Consider the following 23,374-nt stretch of genomic DNA (forward strand, 5'->3'; position numbering starts at 1 on the left):
CCTTAACCTCTCAATCCTAAAAGTACCAATAGCAAGAATAAGTCAAATATGCACTGGGCTAGCATTTAAAAGTTTGAGCTTGTAAAATATCTGTCAGTAAGCATAATAAAAGTAATTGTTCATGCAAATGCTGATAAATCCCCCCCCCCAAAAAAATTCAGTTCCTATAGAACAACTTGAACAAACATCTGCGCCTCAAGAAAACAGAAAGCAGGTGGAACAACAAAATGCCAAGGAAATGAACTGTCAGATATGCAGGCCACGGGTCCAATGTCCGGTAATGAAGATACAGGGAGCCTTGTGTAAGGCCCTTGCTAAAAAGAAGATCCTGTCCCAGGTGAAGTATTTAGAAAAAGAAAGAGAGAAAAGAGAGAGAAAACCTTGCTGTAGTGTCTATGTCATCTTGTCTTGCCTGTCCATAACCAGAGGAAAATCAGATTTCGGGAGGTGTTTTCCCATCAGAAATCATCCTGGTTCCAATGGAGCAAATGAAGAAATCTCCTCATAGGGCCATTGCTCCGTCATAGAACAGTCAAAGCAGGTCACACATGTAACCATCTCGCTGAACTGCCAGAAGGAGAGGAGAAAAAAAAAACCCTGGAACCTAATAAAGACAACCGTTGCAAAACTGCACACTGTGCTGCATACTTCAGCTCAGCTGCTCCAGCGTAGCAAGGAATTCTTATGCTGCCATAATAATATTAATTCATAACGTTTCCCCCTTACGTGTAACACACAGGATAGATCAGCATGCTACGTGTAACACACAGGATAGATCGGCATGTTTTTCACTTTTAATTCGTACAGCTTAGAACATACCGTCATGAACTCTCAGCATTTAGCAGAGACTTTGGCTGAGTAGTCTTGAAAAATCAACACTTTTTTGTTTTCATAAAGCAGTTGCTTTCCATGCTGCAGAGACTGCAAGATAAGCATTTAATGTGAAAAGTTAAAGTCCCATGCTATCACCATATGGGCCTACTTCATGTGCTCTCCTTGTGACCCAATCTGTGCACATGCTCTATCCATTGGTAACTCTATCTTAGGAGTTACCACCCAGGAAACAGATCTCGGCATCATAGTGGATAATACATTGATTTCGTCGGCCCAGTGTGCTGTGGCGATCAAAAAAGCAAACAGAATGTTAGGAATTATTAGGAAGGGAAAGAAAAATAAAATATAGGATGTCACCTTGAATACTGTGTGCAATTCTGGTCACCGCATCTCAAAAAGGATATAGCTGCACTGGAGAAAGCGCAGAGAAAGGCGACCAAAATTATATGAGGCATGGAACAGCTTCCCTATGAGGAAAGGCTAAAGAAGTTAGGGCTGTTCAGTTTGGAGAAGAGAATAAGAGATGACTGAGGAGGGATATGATAGAAGTCTACAAAATCATGAAAGGACTTGAAGAAGTTCATGTAAATTGGTTATTTACTCTCTCAGATAATAGAAGGACCAGGGGGCATTCCTTGAAGTTAGGAAGTAGCTCATTTACAACAAATTGAAGAAAATTATTTTTCACTCAGCGCATAGTTAAGCTCTGGAATTCATTGCCAGGGGATGTGGTTTCAGCAGTTAGAGTTACTGAGTTTAAAAAAGGTTTGGATAAGTTCCTAGAGGTTAAATCCATAAACTGTTATTCCGGTAATTAATAAGCAATAGTAGCTTGTGATCTGTCTAATGTTTGGGTACATGCCAGGTACTTGTGACTTGGGTTGACCACTGTTGGAAACAGGATACTGGGCTTGATGGGCCCTTGGTCTGACCCAGTATGGCATTTCTTATGTTCTTATTTACTGAGATCAGCCATCAGACCCAATTCACAAGGCAGCCAAGATTCCAAGAAACCCATCCCCCGCCCCCCCGTCAGCTGTCTTGCAATCAGCATCGTAGCTTTTTTCTGTATCTTTTTTGACTGACCTGATCACCATAGCCAATCAAGAGGGCCACCAAGTTTATCTCTGGTAAGGGATGATGAAAATACTGTTTAAGATGAAATCGGGCACAGTGAGCCAAAACGCTGATATTGATGTCCTTACCAGCTCGTGGCATCACATGACCTCATAAATATGTACATTATATATACATACATGCATTATCTATCTATTTATCTCTATCTGTATCTATGTACCTATATAAAACCATATCAGATCTAAATTACAGACCTATCTATCTGTCTGTAGCAGGATGCAGGTAATGAGCACAAAAGTTTGACTTAGGTCTTCTGGTTCCATTAAATTACTGTCCATGTATGTAATGTGGGAGCAGTGAATCATATAAAAAGGAACACTGTCATGGAAGCATTTATACAGTGGGGACTGGATCAGCTTTATTTTTGTTTTCTGGACGTTTACCAAATCAAATTAAATTTCGATTCTAATAACCATCACTCCTTAAACTGAAAGTTTGAAAACTAAGTTTCATTTCAATAATATTGTAGACCATAAAAGTAAATAAATTAATTTCACAAGCTGGAGAAAATCTAAATGGCACATTCTTCTTCTGCGGTATAAGAAACCAGGGCACATAAGCTGCATTTATAAAGTAATACATACACAGCATAAAAACATGCAGACTCTTCCAAGTGGCCACTGCCTTTATCACAACAGTCCCTTAGTTAGAAAAGTAATTGTAATGACCCTTTGGGATTCATTACAAAATTGGCCTGAGTTCTAATCCCTTTTTGAGGTGGATAAGGAAGAGTAGCCGAGGGAGGGGGGTGCATCATTTTGGAACAGCTTCTCCGCTGAGGTTTCAGGAATGGCAGCCCCCTGCTGTTTATAAAAGCAGCCTGCAACATTGTAGAGAGTGGAAGAAGTAGGAATGTTTTCTTCAGCTAGAGTTTGGTCCCCTGCTCTTGGGACTGTGCATGCCTCAAGCCTAAAATACCTCGAGGGGCAGGAAGGGTGCTAGTTCCATAATTTGGTTGCTGATTTTAGACTTATCCTTTTGAGGTTTCCTTCCTGTCAGACCCTTCCTGTCAGACTCTTCCCTGGTACCTGGCTGGAGAGAGCCCAATAGCTAGATTAGATCAGGAGGAAGGGAAGATTCTGCTGCTCTCCAGCCCATAAACCGTGGGTTGGATCAGGGGTGACTCGCTGCAGGAGGATTCCAGATTTTCCAAGTTTTGTGAATATTTTTGCCTTGAGTTACAGGGGAGGAAGGTATTTTGCCTGCCTTTCCTACCCTGAAGAGGGGACCATCTGAGAGACATCTGAGTGTGTTCCCTGCTGTCTGGACTTTTCCTAAGAAATGCAGAGTTTTGTCATCTGAAGAGGAGAACTGTGAGTAAAGCCTTTTGGATACATCTGAGGACCCCCATCCGGAGTCTTCACCCTGGGGAGAGGTAGAATTGGGAGACCATGCAAAGACTGAGACCTTATATTTTTGTATACCAGTATTTCTGGAAGGGGAGTTTTTTCCAGCCCATTTAGGATACCCCTGTCCACCTGGGAAGCCTTGCTTTTCCATGTCCTGGAGGGTAAGAGTTTCCTTGGCCCAGATACTGAGAGACCCTTGCACAGATAGAGAAAAGGTTAGACTCCTATTTCCATCTGTTTTTCCAAGAGCTGATGTGAACTGTGCCATTTGCCATCTAAGAACGTTTTGCAGTAAAGAATTATTATGGAGACTCAAACTTTGCCTCCAGAGTATTTTGTTGGCACTCAGAGAGTCACCCCTGCCACTTTGGCCTTGGTGGATCTATTCCTCCCCCCCGCTGGAAAAGAACCCTGTCCTGGGGCACTACTGAACTGTATGAGAGTGGGAGAAAGACCTGAAACTGGCTCTGGGGCCCCCATGTCTTCCAAGCAGGGGTTGAATAATAATAATAAACTTTCTGAGTAAGAAACACAAAAATAAATACAATGCCGTCAAAAACACAATAATTGAAAAGCAATACGGAACATATGTGTGCATAAATTAGGACATATCTCTTTAATTTTATTAATTTTGCCTGCTGTAGGAGCACTGTTGCTTTAGACTGTACCTTTAATTAGTACTTTTGAATCAACCTTTACTACTACCTAGGACTGATGATTTAAGAGACTGTTTCCAATATTATTTAAAAATAAAAAATTGTTCATATATTTAGGGCATATTTACAGGTCAGCAGAAATGGCACAAAAGCCTGCGAGTCATTTGGCTGCAGCACAAGCTCTGGGGCCAGCCTTCACTTCCTTTCTAATAAAATGTATGCTTCACTCTCCTTCTCGGCTTTCTGAATCGTAATCCCATGCACTTCATGCCCTTTGTAAGTTGAAAAAGACAACAGCACAGTGAAATGTGGCAAGACTAATTATTCAAAAGTAAAAAGATAGAAGAAAAAGAGACCTAGAGGGCAGGAGAGAGAGAAAACTAGACAAAGGACTAAGTGCTGTCTTCTTTCTTCAGGGAACAGAGAAGCTGAATCTCAGCAATGATGACGAATTCCTTCTGAGCTTTTCTTTGAAACTCAAGACTCTTTAGTTATGCTTCATGATAAATTAGCAGCAGCATACGTTTGTTCCTGTGTATACATAACTGTATGCATTTAGGCCTACATTAATGTTCCTGTGAGTTTATATACAAGTTCAACTATATCTACTACCCCTTTGAAACAGCTTTAGCGAAACACAGCTCATGTCGTGGGTCATGTTGTTCTCTTTGAATTTTTGTGAAGCCACTTGCCTTCTGTATGGATTCTGTGACTATTTAATTACTTCATTAAGTTTTAAGGAATTGTTTACGGGATTGTCCATTCAAATATTTGCTGGAGCAAGATTCATTGCCTTCACCTTCCCCTCTTTTTGCTTTTCTTAAACCTACTCCACGAGTGGAGTTATTGTAGGTTGTAATACAGAAGTAGGGAACTCCAGTCCTGGAGGGCTACAAACATGTTTGATTTTTAGGATATGTAGCGACCAAAAACAGGAGAACTGGATCGGTATATGTAAAAGAGCTTTATTGTGACAAATTGCAAGCCTGACTCTGGCCGAGTTTCGCTCCCTCTGGAGATCTGCCTCAGGGGCTACTAAAATTAAATATTAAAATTAAAACACACATATAAAAGACAGTATAGCACATAAATGTCTTTGAATTCACATAATAGTTTTTATCTATGTTTTGATTTATATCTTTGGTTTTTTGTCACATGTAATTTTTAACATATATTTATGTGCTATACTGTCTCTGTGGACTTGTTTTGTTGTTTTGGTAAATAAAGTATCAAAACCAATAGAAGGCTCCAATTTTCTTCAGGTTCCTAGAATTATATTCAGGGGTGCATACTCATTCTATCTCTGACATTAAGACATGCAAGTTTATTTTTAATCTTGGCTTGCAAGCTGATTTAATTTTTGCTGGTCAGGATGATTCAGTTCTGGTTTTACTTTCAATGCATGCATAGTATTGTAGTTTTGATCCCTCTAACAAAAGGAGGGTTCCAATGTCATGCATGCAATGGAAGTAAAACCAGAACTGGATCAGCCTGATCCGCAGGAATGGAGCCAGATGGTAAGCATACTACCATTGGATCCTCTGTACCATACAGACACCTTTTTAAATGCACAGGAAATATTACTTCTACCAGTGGAAAAAATGTTCCCTTATTTCACCTGGAAGGGGTTAAGGACTTATGGGCAGATTTTGAGCCAGCCCTGGAGTGGCTAGGATAACCAGCTAAACCTTAAATGGCTTTCTTAGACTTATTTACAGCTGGGCTAACTTAAGAACATGCCATACTGGGTCAGACCAAAGGTTCATCAAGCCCAGCATCCTGTTTCCAACAGTGGCCAATCCAGGCCATAAGAACCTGGCAAGTACCCAAAAACTAAGTCTATTCCATGTTACTGTTGCTAACCTAATAGTGATCCTAATAGTTGCACCTAATAGTGATCCTAAATCTAGGCAATCAAACTTTGTTGGCCTGGTTTTGACAGGGTTTGAACTTGTGAGCTGTGAACTTGCTGCTTTACTGGAAAGTCTACTAACATGTTCACCCTCTATACTAGGGAGAACTAGACACGTCTCTGCAGCAGTGTGGATGAGCACTGGATGTGCCCCATATTACAACCCAGTCTTCTTGGCATTCACCCTGTGGAAGTGCTATTTGTCTGGCCTCTGATCCTAATATTGTTCAAGTATTCTGGCTTTGTAATCTAGTAAGGATGTGCATTTGTTTTCATGTACTCTGCACAGACCAATTTGATTGGATGATGTAGTTTATAAATGCAGCAAATAAATAAATGAACAGAACAAACTGAAAAAGGCTGATGAAAATGTTTAGGATTTTTGCATTAGTTGCATTAAAAAAATGGTGTCTCTTATAGCCAGACATGGTGTCTGGCTATAAGAGACACCATGGTTCAACCTTGGTTATGAGGTTTATCACAGGGCCAAGGCCATGCCTAGCCACAGTTCCAAGGCCTAGGCTCAGGCTGGGCCCGGCTGAGGCCTATCCTCAGGATCTGCCAGGAGCTAACCAGGTCCTACAAGTGTAGGGGACAGGGAGCTCCCTATACTCCCTTCCTGGATCCAGCACTGGGGGTAGAAATAATGCCTAGTCACTCCCGCCCACATCCTAGTACATGAAAAATGGTACTGGTCACACTGGTGGAAGGTGCTGAAGTAATGTCACTTTGCATTGTTTCCAGATAGATGGTACCATTATCAAGAACTGGGATATGGGCAGGAGCGACTGAGAATCATTCATGTCCTCAGTGCTGGAGCTGGGAAGCAGATAAAAGAGGGCCAAGGAGGGAGCTCCCCAGCTCCTGCACTTGTCCAGGACCCAGTACCAGTCCACTCTGTGCAGGCCCTGGGGCTAGACCTTGGTACTGGGGTTAGGCCTCAGTGCTATGCCCAACTCAGGGCTGATTTTTGGCTTATGAAGGCCAATTGGGCTGCTGGAGGTCTGATTTTACAGTTTTTAAACTTTTTTGTTGTTTTGAGGGGGGTTTTTTGTTTAATGTTTTTTTCAGTATGGCAAATGAAATGGAAAAAACATTTAACAAAACAAATAAAATAACCCACAACAAAACGAAAAAAACAATTTGAAGAGAATATTTTAGGGGCTGCACATCTCTATAATCTCATTCCACTGCTCCTGATCCATGCCTTTCTCCTAGCTCCTGTCCAGCATCTGAGATCCACCATCATGCCTTGGGCCTAGCCTCTCCAGGTATAAGCCTTCCATTTGACAGTTTGGACCAGCCAAAACCTGAAGTTAGGTCAAAGGTGAGTCCCATGGCTACAGTTTCTGACAGTATGAAAGACTCCATGTTTACACTCAGTTTTACATACAAACTGGGCTCTTGCCCCTCATAGGGTTGCCAACTGGCTCCAGGTTTTCAGGATATGTTCATCCAGTTCTGGTTTTACACCCACTGCTGGCATGGACTTGTAGTTTTGGTCTTCCTATTGATTTCCCTAGAAAAGCATGACTACAACTCCATGCAGACAATGGGGTAAAACCAGGACTGGTTAATCCTCTTCTGAAAATCAGGATTCAGCTGGCAACCCTAGCCCACAGCATCAAGCTCCTCTGGCGAGCCCATGCCAGGCTGCACTTGCAGTGCCAAAGACTCCACTCTAGGCAGCATCAGGGTATCTACTGTGATTCCATCTATTCCAGCAGCTCCAGCTCTTGCACAAGCGAAACTAACTACTCCAATTTTTTCATTCCAGGCCAAATCAGCTACTCTTGTGAGGACTCCAGCTTTCCAAAATACTCTTCCACCAGGCTTTTGGGACCTTTGCAGGAAGTTTCCAGATCACTCTGATAGAACTCAAGGAACGTTCCTTACGTTCAAGGAGAAATGCTGACTCTCGTTCCAGAAATTAGCATTAAGACAAAGAGGGCGCTGCTGATTCTTCTAGGGTCAGAGGTGTACCTAAAGTATTTGGCACCTGGGGCTGATACTTCTTTGGCACCCCCCTCCCCAAAATATATAATTTTAAAATTTCCTAAACACTGATAAAATATTTCAAAACAGCAGACACATCAAATAACACCCAATCATTAAAACTAATAAGGATTTTAAAAATCTCTCACTCTCCATATCTGTCATCCTAAGATTGTTGTAGACTGGGGGCACGCACGCACGCACACACACACACACACAATATGCTCCCTCTCTCTCATACACACACATACATGCTTGGTGAGAGACAGAGGGAGCATGTGTGTGTGAGATACAGACACACACACACACACTTTCTCTGTACCTCTCTCCCACACAGACATGCTTCCTCCATCTCTCACACACACACACTTCCCCTGTGTGTCTCTCTCACACACACGCACACACTTTCTCTGTGTCTCTCTCACAGGCTAACAGACACACACATGGTGCCTCTAACTCTCCCTCTCTCTCTCACTCGCACACATGCAGACAAAAACTGAACTGGAAACCACAAGACAGATTCTGTATGCAGTGCAACAATGGAAAAGTAGAAAATCACTATTCCTCAAACAATACAATCAAGAAATATAAATCAATCAGAATAGTAAAACCATACTAAAAAACATTTCAAAACAGCTGATAAATAGAATAATATTCAATAATTAGAAGCTCTTGTACAAATTTTTTAAAATTTCTTAAACATCAATAAAATATTTCAAAACAGCAGACATCAAATAAGACCCAGTAATTAAAACTAATAAGGATTTAAAAAATCCCCCACTCTCCATTCCTGTCACCCTGAGATTGTTGTGAACTGGGAGTATATACACACACAAAGATACATACAAAATATGCTCCCTCTGTCTCTCACACACATACACGCTTGGTGAGAGACAGAGGGAGTTTCAGTGTGTGTATGTGTGAAAGAGATAGACACACGTTTCCTCAGTCTCTCTTTCACCACATCCACGACTTCCTCTTTCTCACACAGTATTCCTGTCTCACCCATGCAAACACACACACATGCCTTCCTCTCTCCCACCCCACCCCCACCCCCACACCACAGGCCACCCTATTTCTACACTACACACCCACAGGCAACACACACCCAAACACTCACATTTCATACAATCACCATCCATATACACCACAGGTATCCCCGCAACACAGCACACCCCATATACACCCGCAGACTCACTCACGCCCACCGCACAGACACACCCCAACCCCCCACCCAACTAGACCCTGCAGACACCCCCACACGCAAAACCCCGCAGACACCCACCCCCACACAGCAGGGCCAAACACCCGCCAGACCCACAACGGACCCGCAGCCACACCCGACCCTCAGACACAAACACCACCCAAACCCACCCTCAGGACACCCGCTACAACACAGACACACATCAAACACCCGCAGACATCCCCCCACTACAACAGCATCACCCAAAACACCCTCATAAACACACCCTTACTCTCTTACACACACACACACACACACACCAAACACCTTCATATACACATACAAACCCCCAAACACTTCATACACACACACACCCTCATACACACACACACACCCAAACACCCTCACACACATCCCCTCACACACCCAAACACCCTCATACACACACACACCCAAACACTCTCATACACACACACACCCAAACACTCTCATACTCAGACACCCTCTCATACACTGGCATTTACTCTCACAGGGCCAGTCTCTCCCTTCTTTGGCCGCCGGCGGTACCGCAGGGCCTCTTCTTCTGCCACCGTCTACCGGAGCACAGGCGGCAACACTGGATCTGTTCTTCTGCCGCCAGTGGCAACGCTGGACCTATTCTTTATTGCCACGCCAGCTCCAGGAAATGCTGCCACTGCAGCTCCTTGCTTTTGCTGGTGGAGGATGCCCTGCCATGTCACTGTTCTGCTTCGCCGCAGGACTTTCCTGCTGGTGGCAATGGCACCCTTCCCCCTGTTGCCACCTGGGGCAGATTGCTCCCCTCGCCACGTCTCTGCTTCTAGTATCTGGGCAGGCTTTAAGCTAGGTTTGCCCCTTGCCAGAGAGTTTCTCCTTGAAGATTATCCCTGATTTGTGGTGGCCATGGCTCAAGCCTTTGGGGGGCTTGATCTGGGGAAATTTCCAACCATGGAACCAGCTTTTGACTTTGCTTCATCTGGATTTGCATCCAGGGAGAAAACTATTTCATCTGCCTCTAGTACCAGAACTTGTGCCTAGAGGAGGCACTCACCTGTATCTGGCCGCAGATAAAGGCCAGGTTCCTGTCCTTGCACTGGTAAAGTCAGTGCCAGCTGTCTCTACCGTTCTAATACAGCTCTTGCACTGGTGAAATCCATATCAGCTGCCTCTTCAACTCCAGTCCCTATCTTTGCACTGGGGACGCCAGCATCAGCTGACTCTTCAGCTCAGGTTCTTGCTCTTGCCAGTGACTGCTCTTATACCAATGAAGTCCTCATCAGCTGCCTCAATTCCAGTTCTTGTCCTTGCATCAGAGAGGTCAGGGCTAGCTGTCCTTACAACTCCAGTGCCTGTCTTTGCACCGATGACATTAGCACTTGTTGTCTGTACAGCTTCAGCTCCAATTCCTGCATCAAAGAATCCAGCTCCAGCTGTCTCTACAGCTCCAGTCCTTGTGCTGGTGAAGTCAGCTTCAGATGCCAATACAGCTCTAGTGCCTGCTTTTGCACTGGGGAATTCAGTGTCCGCATCCTATATAGGTCTAGTTGCCTCCAAGACTCAACTGCTCCTGACCTTGCTCCAATCGGCTCTGAGACTGCAACTGTCCCTGGTTCTGCAAAAGATCCAGACTCAGGTCAGGTCCTGATTCCAGCCTAGCAAAAATTGGCTCCATGCCTATTCTGGATGGCACATCGCTGGGTTTAGTTTGGGACCCAGGTGTTCTGGGTGTCCAGAATCTACCAGTCATAGATGCAGGCATTCTGTCAAGGTGAACAGGGTTTGATCTCATAGCCCTGGAAATAACAGGCTGTGAACCTGCTGATGAGCTACAGAGGTTGCTGACTCCCCAGAAATTTCTAGTATTTTTCCATCTGTACTAGGAATAGCTAGGCAAGCCTCTGCTGCAGTCCGATTGGATCAGCACTAGGTTTGCCCCAAATTGAGACTAACATATAAGGAACTCCCAGAAGGCACGTATTTGCTGGTCCAACAACTTTCTGAGCAGTCATCCCTGGAAGCTCTTTTTTGCCTGCTAGCCTAACCTTATTCTAGTGTTCCCTGCTTTGTAATCTGGTACAAGTGCTTCAGCTTCACTTCTCTCTTCTAGCTCCTGTCCAGTCCCTGGGTTCCACCATGACTCCTTGGGCCTAGCCCCTCCAGGTATGCACCTTCCATTGGGGGCAGACCCCAGTAGCTGAGCCCTGATAGCCTTCACAAGATTTAGGGTTGTCAGTAGGTTATGTGTATCAGTGGCTACATTTTGACACCTTCTTCTGAAAATCAGCACTAGGCAGCTAAGGATCACCTCTTGCCTGATCCCAAAAGCACCTCTGGGGCTGTCCATGTTTTCAGAAACTAAATTTAGCTGCTGTGAGAGGGGAAATTAATCTCCCCCCATGCTCATGGGCTCTAGTCAACTAGGTCCCTAGTAAGATTACTAGATCCTGCAGAAAACTGATACCATAATTTCTAAAGGTTTTACTTTCAAGTTGTATCTATAGGAAATAATTTTAATCAAGCAGTTCTCGAATCATTAATTCTTGACTCTGGTCTTGTGAGCAACAGTAATTTACTGCCTCTGAAATTTAATAAGCAAAAAAACAAATGCAGAGAAATTCATGGGAGCCTTTTCCTAACTCCTCCCTCTCCCGCCCATGATCGTTAAAACATGTTATAAGTTAATGTCCAGTCCCAAACTACCCCAAGGTAGGGCCATTCTTGAGGGAGAGCCATGCACTGCTGCAATAACCTTGCCCTTTTCACCCCTCAAAATCTAACATCATTTTCTGTTCTTCGAGAGTGCTGGTGGGGCAGGACTTGCAGCAGTCTGTTCAAGAAATCTGCACCATGCCAGAAGTTAAAGTGCTAGCCACCCCGTACTCTTCAAAATGAGGGGGCCCCTTCACCCTACTCTTCAATTTCTTGGAAAGGGGGCGCCATCTGGGACCTAACTGCCCCACACCACTCTTGGGTCAACTCTGCCTCTGGGACATGGATTATGTCTGACACAGATTATGTAAAAGCTTTTGTGAATAAGACATTCTTGATCTCAATATACAGGATCTCCAATTTTACGCACTAATTTATGAGAAGAAGTTCAAAGATGGGTGAGTTAAGAAACTCTGATGGATGCCAAGGTTGGTGATGCTCTGTTTTCTTTCTTTTTTTCAATTCTGCACTAGATTTATAAGTTTTCACAGAAAATAAGTCAGTATCTAGCTTTTATATAGATGTTATCTATTCTGAAAATTTGGTTACTGTAGACTGAATGGTAGAGGAGATAATGTATACATAGACAGACAGATAAAATGAATACATAGGCAATTAAAAAAATAAATAAAAGCACTAAAAATGCATACCCATGTCTTTTCTTGAAGTAATGTGTTGGCTACGTACTGTGCACAATGTGAGTAGCTGTATACAGCTAACTTACCAGAAAGGAACAGAGGAAGATGAAAGAGACAAAATAAAAGTAGGCAAAGTCATTTCCACATTCATCTTTGGTCAGGCCAGAGCGTGGGTCACAAGGCTGGTTACTAAGACACGCCAGCATGATCTCGTGCCAGCCTTCCCCAGTAGCACTCCTGTGGAAGGCAGAGAGACAACCTGGTGACACTGATGCTCCAGAGATGTTTTCAGAAAAAGGCTGAAGGCAGACAGAGCATTTCCTGAGTGGGAGCAGCCCAGGAAGAAGTCAACTCTCCCACCAAATTGGAAGCTGCAGGCCTGAAAAGCCATGGAACTCTCTCTGAAACAGGGGCATAGCCAAAACTGAATTAATGGGGGATTCAAGGTTAAAATGGATGGGCACTGTGGCCACCCATCCATGTGGGCCTTCATGGCAGCAGCTACAAAACCCTTTTAATTACTGGCAACAGTCTTTATCTCCTGTTTCTTCACTTTCTCCTCTTCTTTAACTCTGCTGTTTTTCACTCTAAGGCAGCTACTTTATACAAAGATTAATCTCTCAGGCTGCTGAAGAGCAATTATATAAATAGGTTTCCACCCAGCCCAGGCATTCCTGAACTTTTAGGAGGCTGAGAGGAGAGGGGATAAATAATTACCTGTCAAAAGTACACTAAGGCTTTGATGGTCTCAAACTAGTCCAAGGGCAGTGGTGTTTCCAGTTCAGTTTAGCTCTCAAAGGTGCAGTGATACCAAAATGCTTCCAGAGCTTCTAACTCCTGCAGCTTGGGATGTGACCCTGTTGCTAGGGGTGATGACCTGAACCAAAAGTGACTTTCCCTGACTTTGCTACTGCTCTGAAGATCAAGACGGTTGGCAGCACTAGAGGCATTGGCTGCTACCTGATGCTTGGCAGACATGAGCTGAGAGTCAGGAAGTAGCTATCTGGCTGGGTATATGAAATAGTTGTTTGACTTCTGGTGAAAAAACTTTGTAAAAACCAGTAAGTCATATCCCTGGAAGCCCCTTGCTGAATTATGTTATCCACTCACAGAGTGTGAGGCACAGCAGGTAACTGGCAGCACATCATTGGTAAAGACTAATGTTCGGGTTCTCAAGAGGTACAGAAGGCCGTATGCATCACGGGAAATTAATTTATCTATGTATTTTCTTATAAAGTGATGACTGAAGTAAGAGTAGCCCAGGCAACCCTGATAATTGGGATTTTCATGTTAGAATTCTTTTAAATTCTGTGTTATCCTGTTGTGGTAATCCAATTATATATAAAGCCTCAGTTTTATTGTCTCTGGCTCTGGATCATACCCTCCCAATATTATTCTTTTGCTATTACTTGTAATGGTATTTAGGGGGAAAATTTTGAATAGCCTGCACAGTTGCAAAGTATGGGGGTATTTTTACCGCATGGCCTTGGAAGCTCATTTTTCAGTTTGAAAATTAACTAGTGTACATGTACGGAAAGCACCTGTGTACTGTGCATCTCCCATTTGTGCCACTGGCTGAAGTGGGTGAAGTAGTACATGCATTTCTGAAGTGCGCCGTTTCCTTCCCCTGGGAATGCCTCTTTTTAAACAGCATAAATGTGCTTGCATACTTTTAGTGGGATGGAGGAGGTCAGTTTTTTACCTGGATAAATAGTTCTGAAAATTGCTCTCTTCATAATCAATAGATGTTCAAACCTCCTTAGTATGTAAGCCTACTGATTCAGGAGGACATGCATGACAGATTCAAGGCTTCTCACAACGTAGCCCAAAATCTACTGAACCATAAGAATAAAGAGTGTACTAGTGAGTGCTCAGATTTCTTTTACCTGAATAATAGCATAAGGGCTTGCAAGAAAGTCTGAAAGTTATTGTGTCGGTTGATAGAGGTTTCATCGTCTAGTGCAATGTTTCCAAATACCTGCACAGAAAAAAAAAAGAAACTGAAGAAGTAATTGCATGGATAACTGTACTGGCCTTTGTCACTGCTTCACTGAATGCTGGCCTGGAACAGAACTGAAAACCAAGTGTCATTTTAAATTCACACTTAACAGATTTGGCTCAGTGTTTACCTGCATGCCGATGATGGCGTAAATGAAGAACAGCATAGCAATCAGGAGGCAAACGTAGGGTAGCGCCTGCAAAAATTCAACAGGGAGAGTATCACTGACCAAGAGAACAAAATACTGTATTAACAGCAGTGCTGGCTGCAGCATGAAGGCTGTGAGAGTAGAGGGGTGGGGGTGGGGGTCAGTATACAGTTATTATGAGGCTCTTTCCTCACCACTGCATGATGCTCTCTCTCTCTCTCTCTTACCCCTACCTTCAGGCTCAGCGCCACATTGCACACCCAGGGGGGAGGCGTCAATGGTGGAAGTGAAGAAAGGACCCAATACTGGGAGCAGAAATTGGCACTTATGGCCACTGGTGGATTACATCCCACTGGCCAGCAGATAAAATGATAGGCCTGCAATCTGCGAATCAGTATTCAACACTCATGGTGCTAGTACTTCCTCTGTGCTCATCTCGCAATGTATGAGATGAATATAGAGGAAGTGCTAGTCCAGCGAGTGTTGAATACCACGGGGCCACAGAATGGGCTCCTACAGGTTACAGCTCTCCTCCTCCAACCAAAGTAGCATCGGGTGGCAGCAGCAGCAGAGGAGTAAGAGGCCGCTTGGACTCTAGCTGCCTGGTTGCATGTATGTGTGAATGGGAGCTTGCCTGGGATTTGGGTAGGTGGGTGTGTGTGAATGGGAACCTGCCTGGGTTGCATGTTTGTGTGAATGGGAGCCTTCCTGGGATTTGGATGAGTGTGAATGGGAACCTGCTTGTGATTTTGGGTGGGTGCAAATTGGAGCCTGCCTAGGATTTGGCTGAGTAGAGGTGTGTGAATGGAAGTCTGCTGGGGGAAGGGGTGTGTGTGTGTGTGTGTGAAAGAATGGGAGCCTGCCTATGTTGTATGTGTGAGAGAGAGAATGGGAGCCTGCAGGGTGGTGTATATGAGAGACTGAGAGCCTGCCTGGGTTGTGTGTGTGAGAGACTGGGAGTCTGCCTGGGTGTGTGTTGTGAGAGAGAGAATGGGAGCCTCTCTGGGTTTTGTGTGTGTGTGTGAGAGAGAGAGGGACAATGGGAGCTGCATGGATTTTGTGTGTGTGTGTGTGTGTGTGTGTGTGAGAGAAGGAGAATGGGAACTGCATGAGTTTTGTGTGTGTGTGTGAGAGAGATAGAGGAGTTGTCTCTGTTGTTTGTGTGTGTGGTGTGTGTGTGTAAGAGACAATGGGAGTCTATCTGGGTTGAATGTGTGTGTTTGTGTGTGTGTGTGAGAAAGAATGGGGACATGCCTGTTTTTTATGTGTGTATGCAAACGCTCACACAAATGCATGCTTCCTCCCTCACACACACACACCTGGGCGTCTCCAGCTCTTTTTTGGTTGGGACCTGACAGCAACTGAAGTGGAGTGGCCGGGGCTGCTAGCCAATTCCAAGCAATAAAGAGCTGGAGACACCTAGGTGTGTATGTGAGAGAAGGAGCATATATGTTTGTGAGCATTTGTGTGTGTGAACTTGTGTGTACATATATATAAGAAAGAGAGGCGAAAGCTTGTGCACCCCACTCTCATTAATCCACAACAATCTCAGGGTGATTGCAAATAAAAAGTTCCCTGGTATGGAGAGCATGAAGATTTCTTATCCTTAGTTTTATTTTTCTGGTGTTATTTGATGTGTTTGCTGTTTTGAAAATGTTTTTATTGGTGTTTGGGAGATTTAAAAAAAATATGAGTTTTTAATTATTTGCTCTATTCATCAGCTGTTTTTGAAATATTATTATTTTTTACTATTAAGATTATGTATTTATTATATTTCTTGATTTTATTGTTTGTTTAAGGAATGGTGATGGTTCTGTTTTTCTGTTGTTGCACTGCATGGAGATTCTGGCTTCTTGCGGTTTCCAATTTAGTTTCTATTTTATTTTATGGTTTGTATTTGTATTTCTATTTTATGGTTGCTCTATTCTATATTTGGTGAGGATCTTTTTATGTTCTGCATGTGTGACTCAGATGAGGTATTCTCCTAATAGGAAGTGTATTAGTGTTTTAGTAATTTTGGAGATTAAAAGTCATACCCAGCCTGCATTACAATAGACCTACCATATGGGTTCCAAGTGTCTTTTTTGCATTGATTTCTGGTTGGCATCACAGCAGTGCATGTAAATGAAATATACTATAAGTGATATTTTTACCTCAGAATACTGTAATTTGATTTTTTTCATGTAAAATCTATTATAAATGCATAACTCTTAATTGTGTATATGGAGATAGCCAGGTGTGGGTGTGTGTAAAGCTATAAGATTCACCTAGGGCACCTCACACCCTTGCATTGGACATGGTTCTGGGGGAGGAAGTGAAGACCCTGGGGTGAGGGGAGTGTCAGTTTTTTAAAGTTTGTATTGCTGGAGGGAACTGGGCTTTTTTGGCCAGCCTGGGACAGAGACTGAATGAACAAGGCAGTGGGGCAAGCACAGTAATTGTTTGCACAGGACTGCAAAAAAGCTAGATCCGGCCCTGCCTAGTGCCTACCCCTGCCACAATATATTTGGGCCTCTCCCCCTCTCCAGCCAGGAGGATTGAGTCACTTTATGTTGCATCCGATTCCTCCACTGACCAGGTTCACACTCTCGTGATTTGAATGCCCAGTGTCAGCAGATCCTTGAAGCCAGTCAGACTGCAGAATGAACCCAGCTGGCACACGAGGCAGATGTGCATGAGGTGCTGCTTTACTGCTGTTGGTGAAAGGGAAGGAAGGGGAGCATTGCATGGGGGAAGCACAGGGTCACAACTGGAGGTGAGGGTAGGGATGAAGAGGGGAAATGCCATCCCCCAAATGCCGGGCCTGACTACGGAAAATCCTGCTTCACCAATGAAGCAAAACTAAAACAATTTGTCCCCTCCTAAGTGTTATTTTTTTTTTTAATTTATATTTTATTAAATTTCTTGTCATTTTAACAAATGTACATGAAAAAAAGAAAAGAATAGTTTATACAACTTAACTCAGGCAAATACATTTCACTTTTACATTCAATTATAAACCAAACATAATTAGCCCACTTTATGGGGAGCAATCTGAAGACAAAATTCCCTCCTGTTATGCTGGAAAAGTGGAAATGGCTCTGTCTTTTTGAACAAAATAATATAAAATATGCCAGAATTGTACATTAAAAACAATTACATTTTTATTTATGAATAGTTTACATAACAATAGCATCAATACACTCCCCTCCATTTTCTTGTTAACTAGCGATGGTCCTTCTCCGGGGTCTTCTTTAGTGAACACCGAACTGAAGTATTCATTTAATATTTCTGCCATTTCTTCATCGGTTTCCAGCCATTGATCCTTTTCACCTTTTAATTTCACTAAACCACTTTGGGCTTTTCTCCTTTCATTGATGTATCTGAAAAGTTTTGTCACCTCGCTTTACCTCTTTGGCAATCCTTTCTTCCGCTAGACTTTTGGCTTTCTTGATTTCTTTCTTTGTCTCCCTCAGTTTTACCAGATATTCTTCCTTGTGATCTTCCCTTTGGGATCTTTTATATTTCTTAAATGCTATTCTTTTATCTTTTATTTTATCAGCCACCTCCTTTGTGAACCAGATAGGTTTCATTCTTTTCTTGCTTTTCTTTACTTTTCTAACATATATATTAGTCACTTCAGTAATTGCTCCTTTTAGTTTGGCCCACTGTTGTTCCACATCTCTCGTTTTCTCCCAGCCTTCTAGTTCTTCCTCCAGGTACTTCCCCATTTCAACAAAGTCCGTGTTTTTGAAACTCAAAACCCGGGTCTTGTGTGACTTCTCTGTATCGTATTAGTGATATAAAACCATACCGTTTGATGATCACTGGTGCTGAGGTGGGCACCCACCCGGACATTAGAGACATTATCTCCATTAGTGAGCACTAAATCTAGTATAGCTCCCTCCCTCATAGGCTCCATTACCATTTGTTTGAATAGAGCTCCTTGCAGGGAATCCACTATCTCTCTACTGCTGTTAAGATTCCATAGAAGGGATTCTCCAGTTTGCAGATTAAAATCTTCGACAATCACTACTTCTCCCTTCTTACCCATCTTTTGGATATCTTTAACCAGATCTCTGTCTAGTACTTCCATTTGATTTGGAGGCCTCTAAACCACGCCAATAAAAATGGATGCCCCATCATCTTTTTTTAGGACGACCCATAAAGCTTCTTCTTTGCCCCATCTTCCTTGCAGCTCGGATGCTTGGATATTGTTTTTGACATAAAGAGCCATTCCTCCCCCTTTTCTTTCCTCTTTGTCCTTCCTTAATAAGTTATATCCCGGTATGATAGTATCCCAATCATGTGACTCTGTGAACCACAGATGTCCAGGTCCGCCTCCACCATTAGGGCTTGCAGGTCTGGGATGTTATTGCCCAAACTACAAGCATTTGTGCTCATAGCTTTCCAGCTATTCTGGTACAGGTTAATGCTTTTCTTGGACTCTCTTTGTGACTTATTTAGCTGACGTTTGTTATCCACTTTGCCCTTTTTCATTGCATTTGTATTTGTATTTGGGATTTACACGCGTAATCGGCCTTATGCGCGCTGGACCTATTTTCAAAAGGCCTGGTGGCGTGCACAAAGCCCCGGGATGCACGTAAGTCCCGGGGCTTGCAAAAAGGGGCAGGGTGGGTGCGGGGGCGGTCTGGGGCGGGGTCAGTGGCTCCTGGCACAGGGGCCATTTGCCGCTGTGTCAGAAATGGTGTGCCGGCAATTGGCCGGCGCACGCAACTTGCGCCTGCATGGAGGCAGGCGCAAAAGGTACAATAAAAAAGTTTTGGGGGGTTAGAGTAGGGCTGGGGGGGGAAGGTTAGGGGAAGGGGTGGGAAGGTCAGGTTAGGGGGGAGGGAACGGGGAAGACTGTGTGGCTCGGCGTGCGCAAGGTGCACAATTGTGCACCCCCTTGCGCGCGCTGACCCTGGATTTTATAACTTGCACGCGCCTGCGCGCACAAGTTATATTGCTGGACCACAAAGTCAGTGACACGGGAGTTCAGTTCATAGCTAAAATTTGGAAGAAACTGTGCCTAAAATTCAGTTACCCTTCACTTCTTGTGGGTCTATCATACTCAGTCCAGTGGCTAAACTGAATGAACCAATCAGTAGGGATGTGAATCGTTTTCCATATCGTCTTAACGATAGAAATCGTGTGGCAGGGCAAGAAAATCGTCTTAGGCACGATTTTTTAGTTAAAAAATCGTTAAAAATCGTTTTTTTCCGATTAGTGCGCACTAACTCGAGTTAGTGCGCACTAACTGGGAGTTAGTGCGCACTAACTGAAAATGATACAATTTGACACTTTTCAGGTCAGTTTAGGAATGAATATGTATTCCTATTGGCTGCCCTCTTATTTATTCATGTTACCAAGTTTCCTACTGACAGTATATGGGGGATGGGAAATGGAAACAGTTGGTAGCTTGACAAAACAAGTAATGTGATCAGTCAATGTGACTAGAACTTGTGCCCTAACCCTGATACCAGGGGTATTGTGATCTTCCTGCACACAGTGCCCTATCCCTATTAATACCAGGAGTGTTGTGATCTTCCTGCACACAGTGCCCTATCCCTAATACCAGGGGTGTTGTGATCTTCCTGCACACAGTGCCCTATTCCTGATACTGGGGGTGTTGTGATCTTCCTGCACACAGTGCCCTATTCCTGATACCGGGGGTGTTGTTATCTTCTTGCACACATCCCGATATCAGGGATAGGGCACTGCATGCAGGAAGATCACAACACTCCTGGTATTAATAGGGATAGGGCACTGCATGCAGGAAGATCACAACACTCCTGGTATTAATAGGGATAGGGCACTGCATGCAGGAAGATCACAACACCCCTGGTATCAGGGATAGGGCACTGTGTGCAGGAAGATCACAATACCCCGGAGGAGTGAGGGTCAGGCAGCTCCCCCCTGTCTGTGAAGCCAGCCTCTCACTAGTAATGCAGGGAGGGAGCTGTCTCAGACTTCACCATCCTCCCCCCCCCCTTACCCACACACCATTCACTAGCTGGGACATGGGGGAAGTCAGGAGTGAGGGTCAGGCAGCTCCCCCCTGTCTGTGAAGCCAGCCTCTCATTAGTAATGCAGGGAGGGAGCTGTCTCAGACTTCACCATCCACCCCCCCCCCCCTCACCCACACACCATTCACTAGCTGGGACATGGGGGAAGTCAGGAGTGAGGGACAGGCAGCTCCCCCCTGTCTGTGAAGCCAGCCTCTCACTAGTAATGCAGGGAGGGAGCTGTCTCAGACTTCACCATCCTCCCCCCCCCCCCTCACCCACACACCATTCACTAGCTGGGACATGGGGGAAGTCAGGAGTGAGGGTCAGGCAGCTCCCCCCTGTCTGTGAAGCCAGCCTCTCACTAGTAATGCAGGGAGGGAGCTGTCTCAGACTTCACCATCCTCCCCCCCCCCCCTCACCCACACACCATTCACTAGCTGGGACATGGGGGAAGTCAGGAGTGAGGGTCAGGCAGCTCCCCCCTGTCTGCGAAGCCAGCCTCTCACTAGTAATGCAGGGAGGGAGCTGTCTCAGACTTCACCATCCTCCCCCCCCCTCACCCACACACCATTCACTAGCTGGGACATGGGGGAAGTCAGGAGTGAGGGTCAGGCAGCTCCCCCCTGTCTGTGAAGCCAGCCTCTCACTAGTAATGCAGGGAGGGAGCTGTCTCAGACTTCACCATCCTCCCCCCCCCCCCCCCACACACCATTCACTAGCTGGGACATGGGGGAAGTCAGGAGTGAGGGTCAGGCAGCTCCCCCCTGTCTGTGAAGCCAGCCTCTCACTAGTAATGCAGGGAGGGAGCTGTCTCAGACTTCACCATCCTCCCCCCCCCCTCACCCACACACCATTCACTAGCTGGGACATGGGGGAAGTCAGGAGTGAGGGTCAGGCAGCTCCCCCCTGTCTGTGAAGCCAGCCTCTCACTAGTAATGCAGGGAGGGAGCTGTCTCAGACTTCACCATCCTCCCCCCCCCCCCTCACCCACACACCATTCACTAGCTGGGACATGGGGGAAGTCAGGAGTGAGGGTCAGGCAGCTCCCCCCTGTCTGTGAAGCCAGCCTCTCACTAGTAATGCAGGGAGGGAGCTGTCTCAGACTGGTATCAGGGTTAGGGCACTGTGTGCAGGAAGATCACAACACTCCTGGTATTAATAGGGATAGGGCACTGTAAGAGATGACTGTAGTAGATTGAATAAAGATCTGATGTTTCTGCTCTCCTCACACCAAACAAAAACAACACACAAGCAGAGAAGCCCTTCTTACAAAGCTGAGCTAGTGAGTTAAGTAGGAGGAAAAGTAAACATACTGGTGCCAGTGTGGCTACTTAAAAAATACACTTACCAACAATCAATTACATATATTTGAACTGTGTACAGTTCCAGCCAGGACCACCTTTCTAAAATGCACAGTGATTGGCAAATTCAACATGCACTAGCATTTCAGGTGCCTGCTAACAAAAATAATAAACAAACAAGTTCTAGTCACGTGAGTGCTGATCATTACATTACTTTTTTTGTCAAGCTTCCAACTGTTTCCATTTCACATCCCCCCAACCATATTGGTAACATCAATAGATAAGAGCACAGCCAGCCAATAGGAATACATACATACATATTCATTCCTAAGTGACCTTTACTGACCTGGGAAGTGTGAACACTTTGTTTCATTTTCTGTTGGTGTTCGTTAGTTTCCAGTTCCATTTCCCATCCCCCCAACCATCACCTCAGTGGTAACCTTGGTAACATCAATAGATAAGAGGGCAGCCAGCCAATAGGAACACATATTCATTCCTAACTGACCTTCAGTGACCTGGAAAGTGTTTATTTGTATCATTTTCAGTTAGTGCGCACTAAATCGAGTTAGTGCGCACTAACACGATTTAACGATTTTTAACGATAAATCGTTAGAATTTCTATTGTATCGTGTTCTATAACGATTTAAGACGATATAAACATTATCGGACGATAATTTTAATCGTTGAAAAACGATTCACATCCCTACCAATCAGATCTTGAAGGCTTTTCTGAGAGCCTACATCTATGAGAGGCAGGATGACTGGGCCTCCCTACTAACATGGGCAGAGTTCCCCCTTAGCAATCATGTGGGAGAATCAGCAGAAACTTTACCCTTCACCATTGTGTATGGACAGTACCCATGGATCCCTGTTCCACTCCCTCTGATGATCCCTTGTCCAGTGGTGGACAACACCGCTCATATGCTTGGGGAACTTTGGGAAAGTATTCACCACCTTCTCCTCAAGGCAAAAGAGAGATATAAGGAGGAGGCAGAGAAAAAGCGCCATCCCATACCCCAGTTTAAATCAGGAGACAAAGTCTGGCTTAGTATCTGGAATCTTCACTTAAAAACCCCCTTGATGACGTTCGCCCCCTGATTCATCAGACCTTTCCCAATACTCTGACAGCTGGGTCCTATCACATACCAGCTTCAGCTAACATCTACACTATGGATTCACAACGCCTTTCAGATATCTCTACAAAAATCTCTGGTCCTTTCATGGAAATTGGAATGGATACCTCCTCTGATCATTGTATCCAACAACCCAGTTATAGAATATGAGGTTCAAGAAATCCCAGACATCAAAAAGATAGAGGGCCAACTTCAATACCTAATTTCTTGAAAAGATATCTGGATGAGAATATGTGGGAACCTGCAAAGAATATCCAAGCTCCCCAGCTCACCAGAGAGTTCCACAGACTCCTCCCCCACAAGCCCTGACCTAAGGGTTTGGGAAAGGGTTACTGTAACATTTGGCTGACTGCGGCAGCCACATCTTGGCCG

At 44.5% G+C, this 23,374-nt stretch overlaps 1 protein-coding gene across 1 annotated transcript in view; it reads right to left on the reverse strand.

The window, feature by feature from the left end:
- The window catches only part of CACNA1B (calcium voltage-gated channel subunit alpha1 B), a 1,161,590-nt gene that overhangs the window by 115,561 nt on the left and 1,022,655 nt on the right, over positions 1–23,374 (reverse strand). Inside the window, exons 34-36 of the mRNA XM_029613506.1 lie at positions 14,561–14,626; positions 14,318–14,409; positions 12,518–12,668 (exon numbers count right to left, since the gene is read on the reverse strand). Coding sequence (XP_029469366.1) covers positions 12,518–12,668; positions 14,318–14,409; positions 14,561–14,626 — 309 coding nt within the window. The remainder of the gene's footprint in view (positions 1–12,517; positions 12,669–14,317; positions 14,410–14,560; positions 14,627–23,374) is intronic.

This window comes from Rhinatrema bivittatum, chromosome 8, assembly GCF_901001135.1.
Source record: "Rhinatrema bivittatum chromosome 8, aRhiBiv1.1, whole genome shotgun sequence".
Lineage (NCBI taxonomy): Eukaryota > Metazoa > Chordata > Amphibia > Gymnophiona > Rhinatrematidae > Rhinatrema > Rhinatrema bivittatum.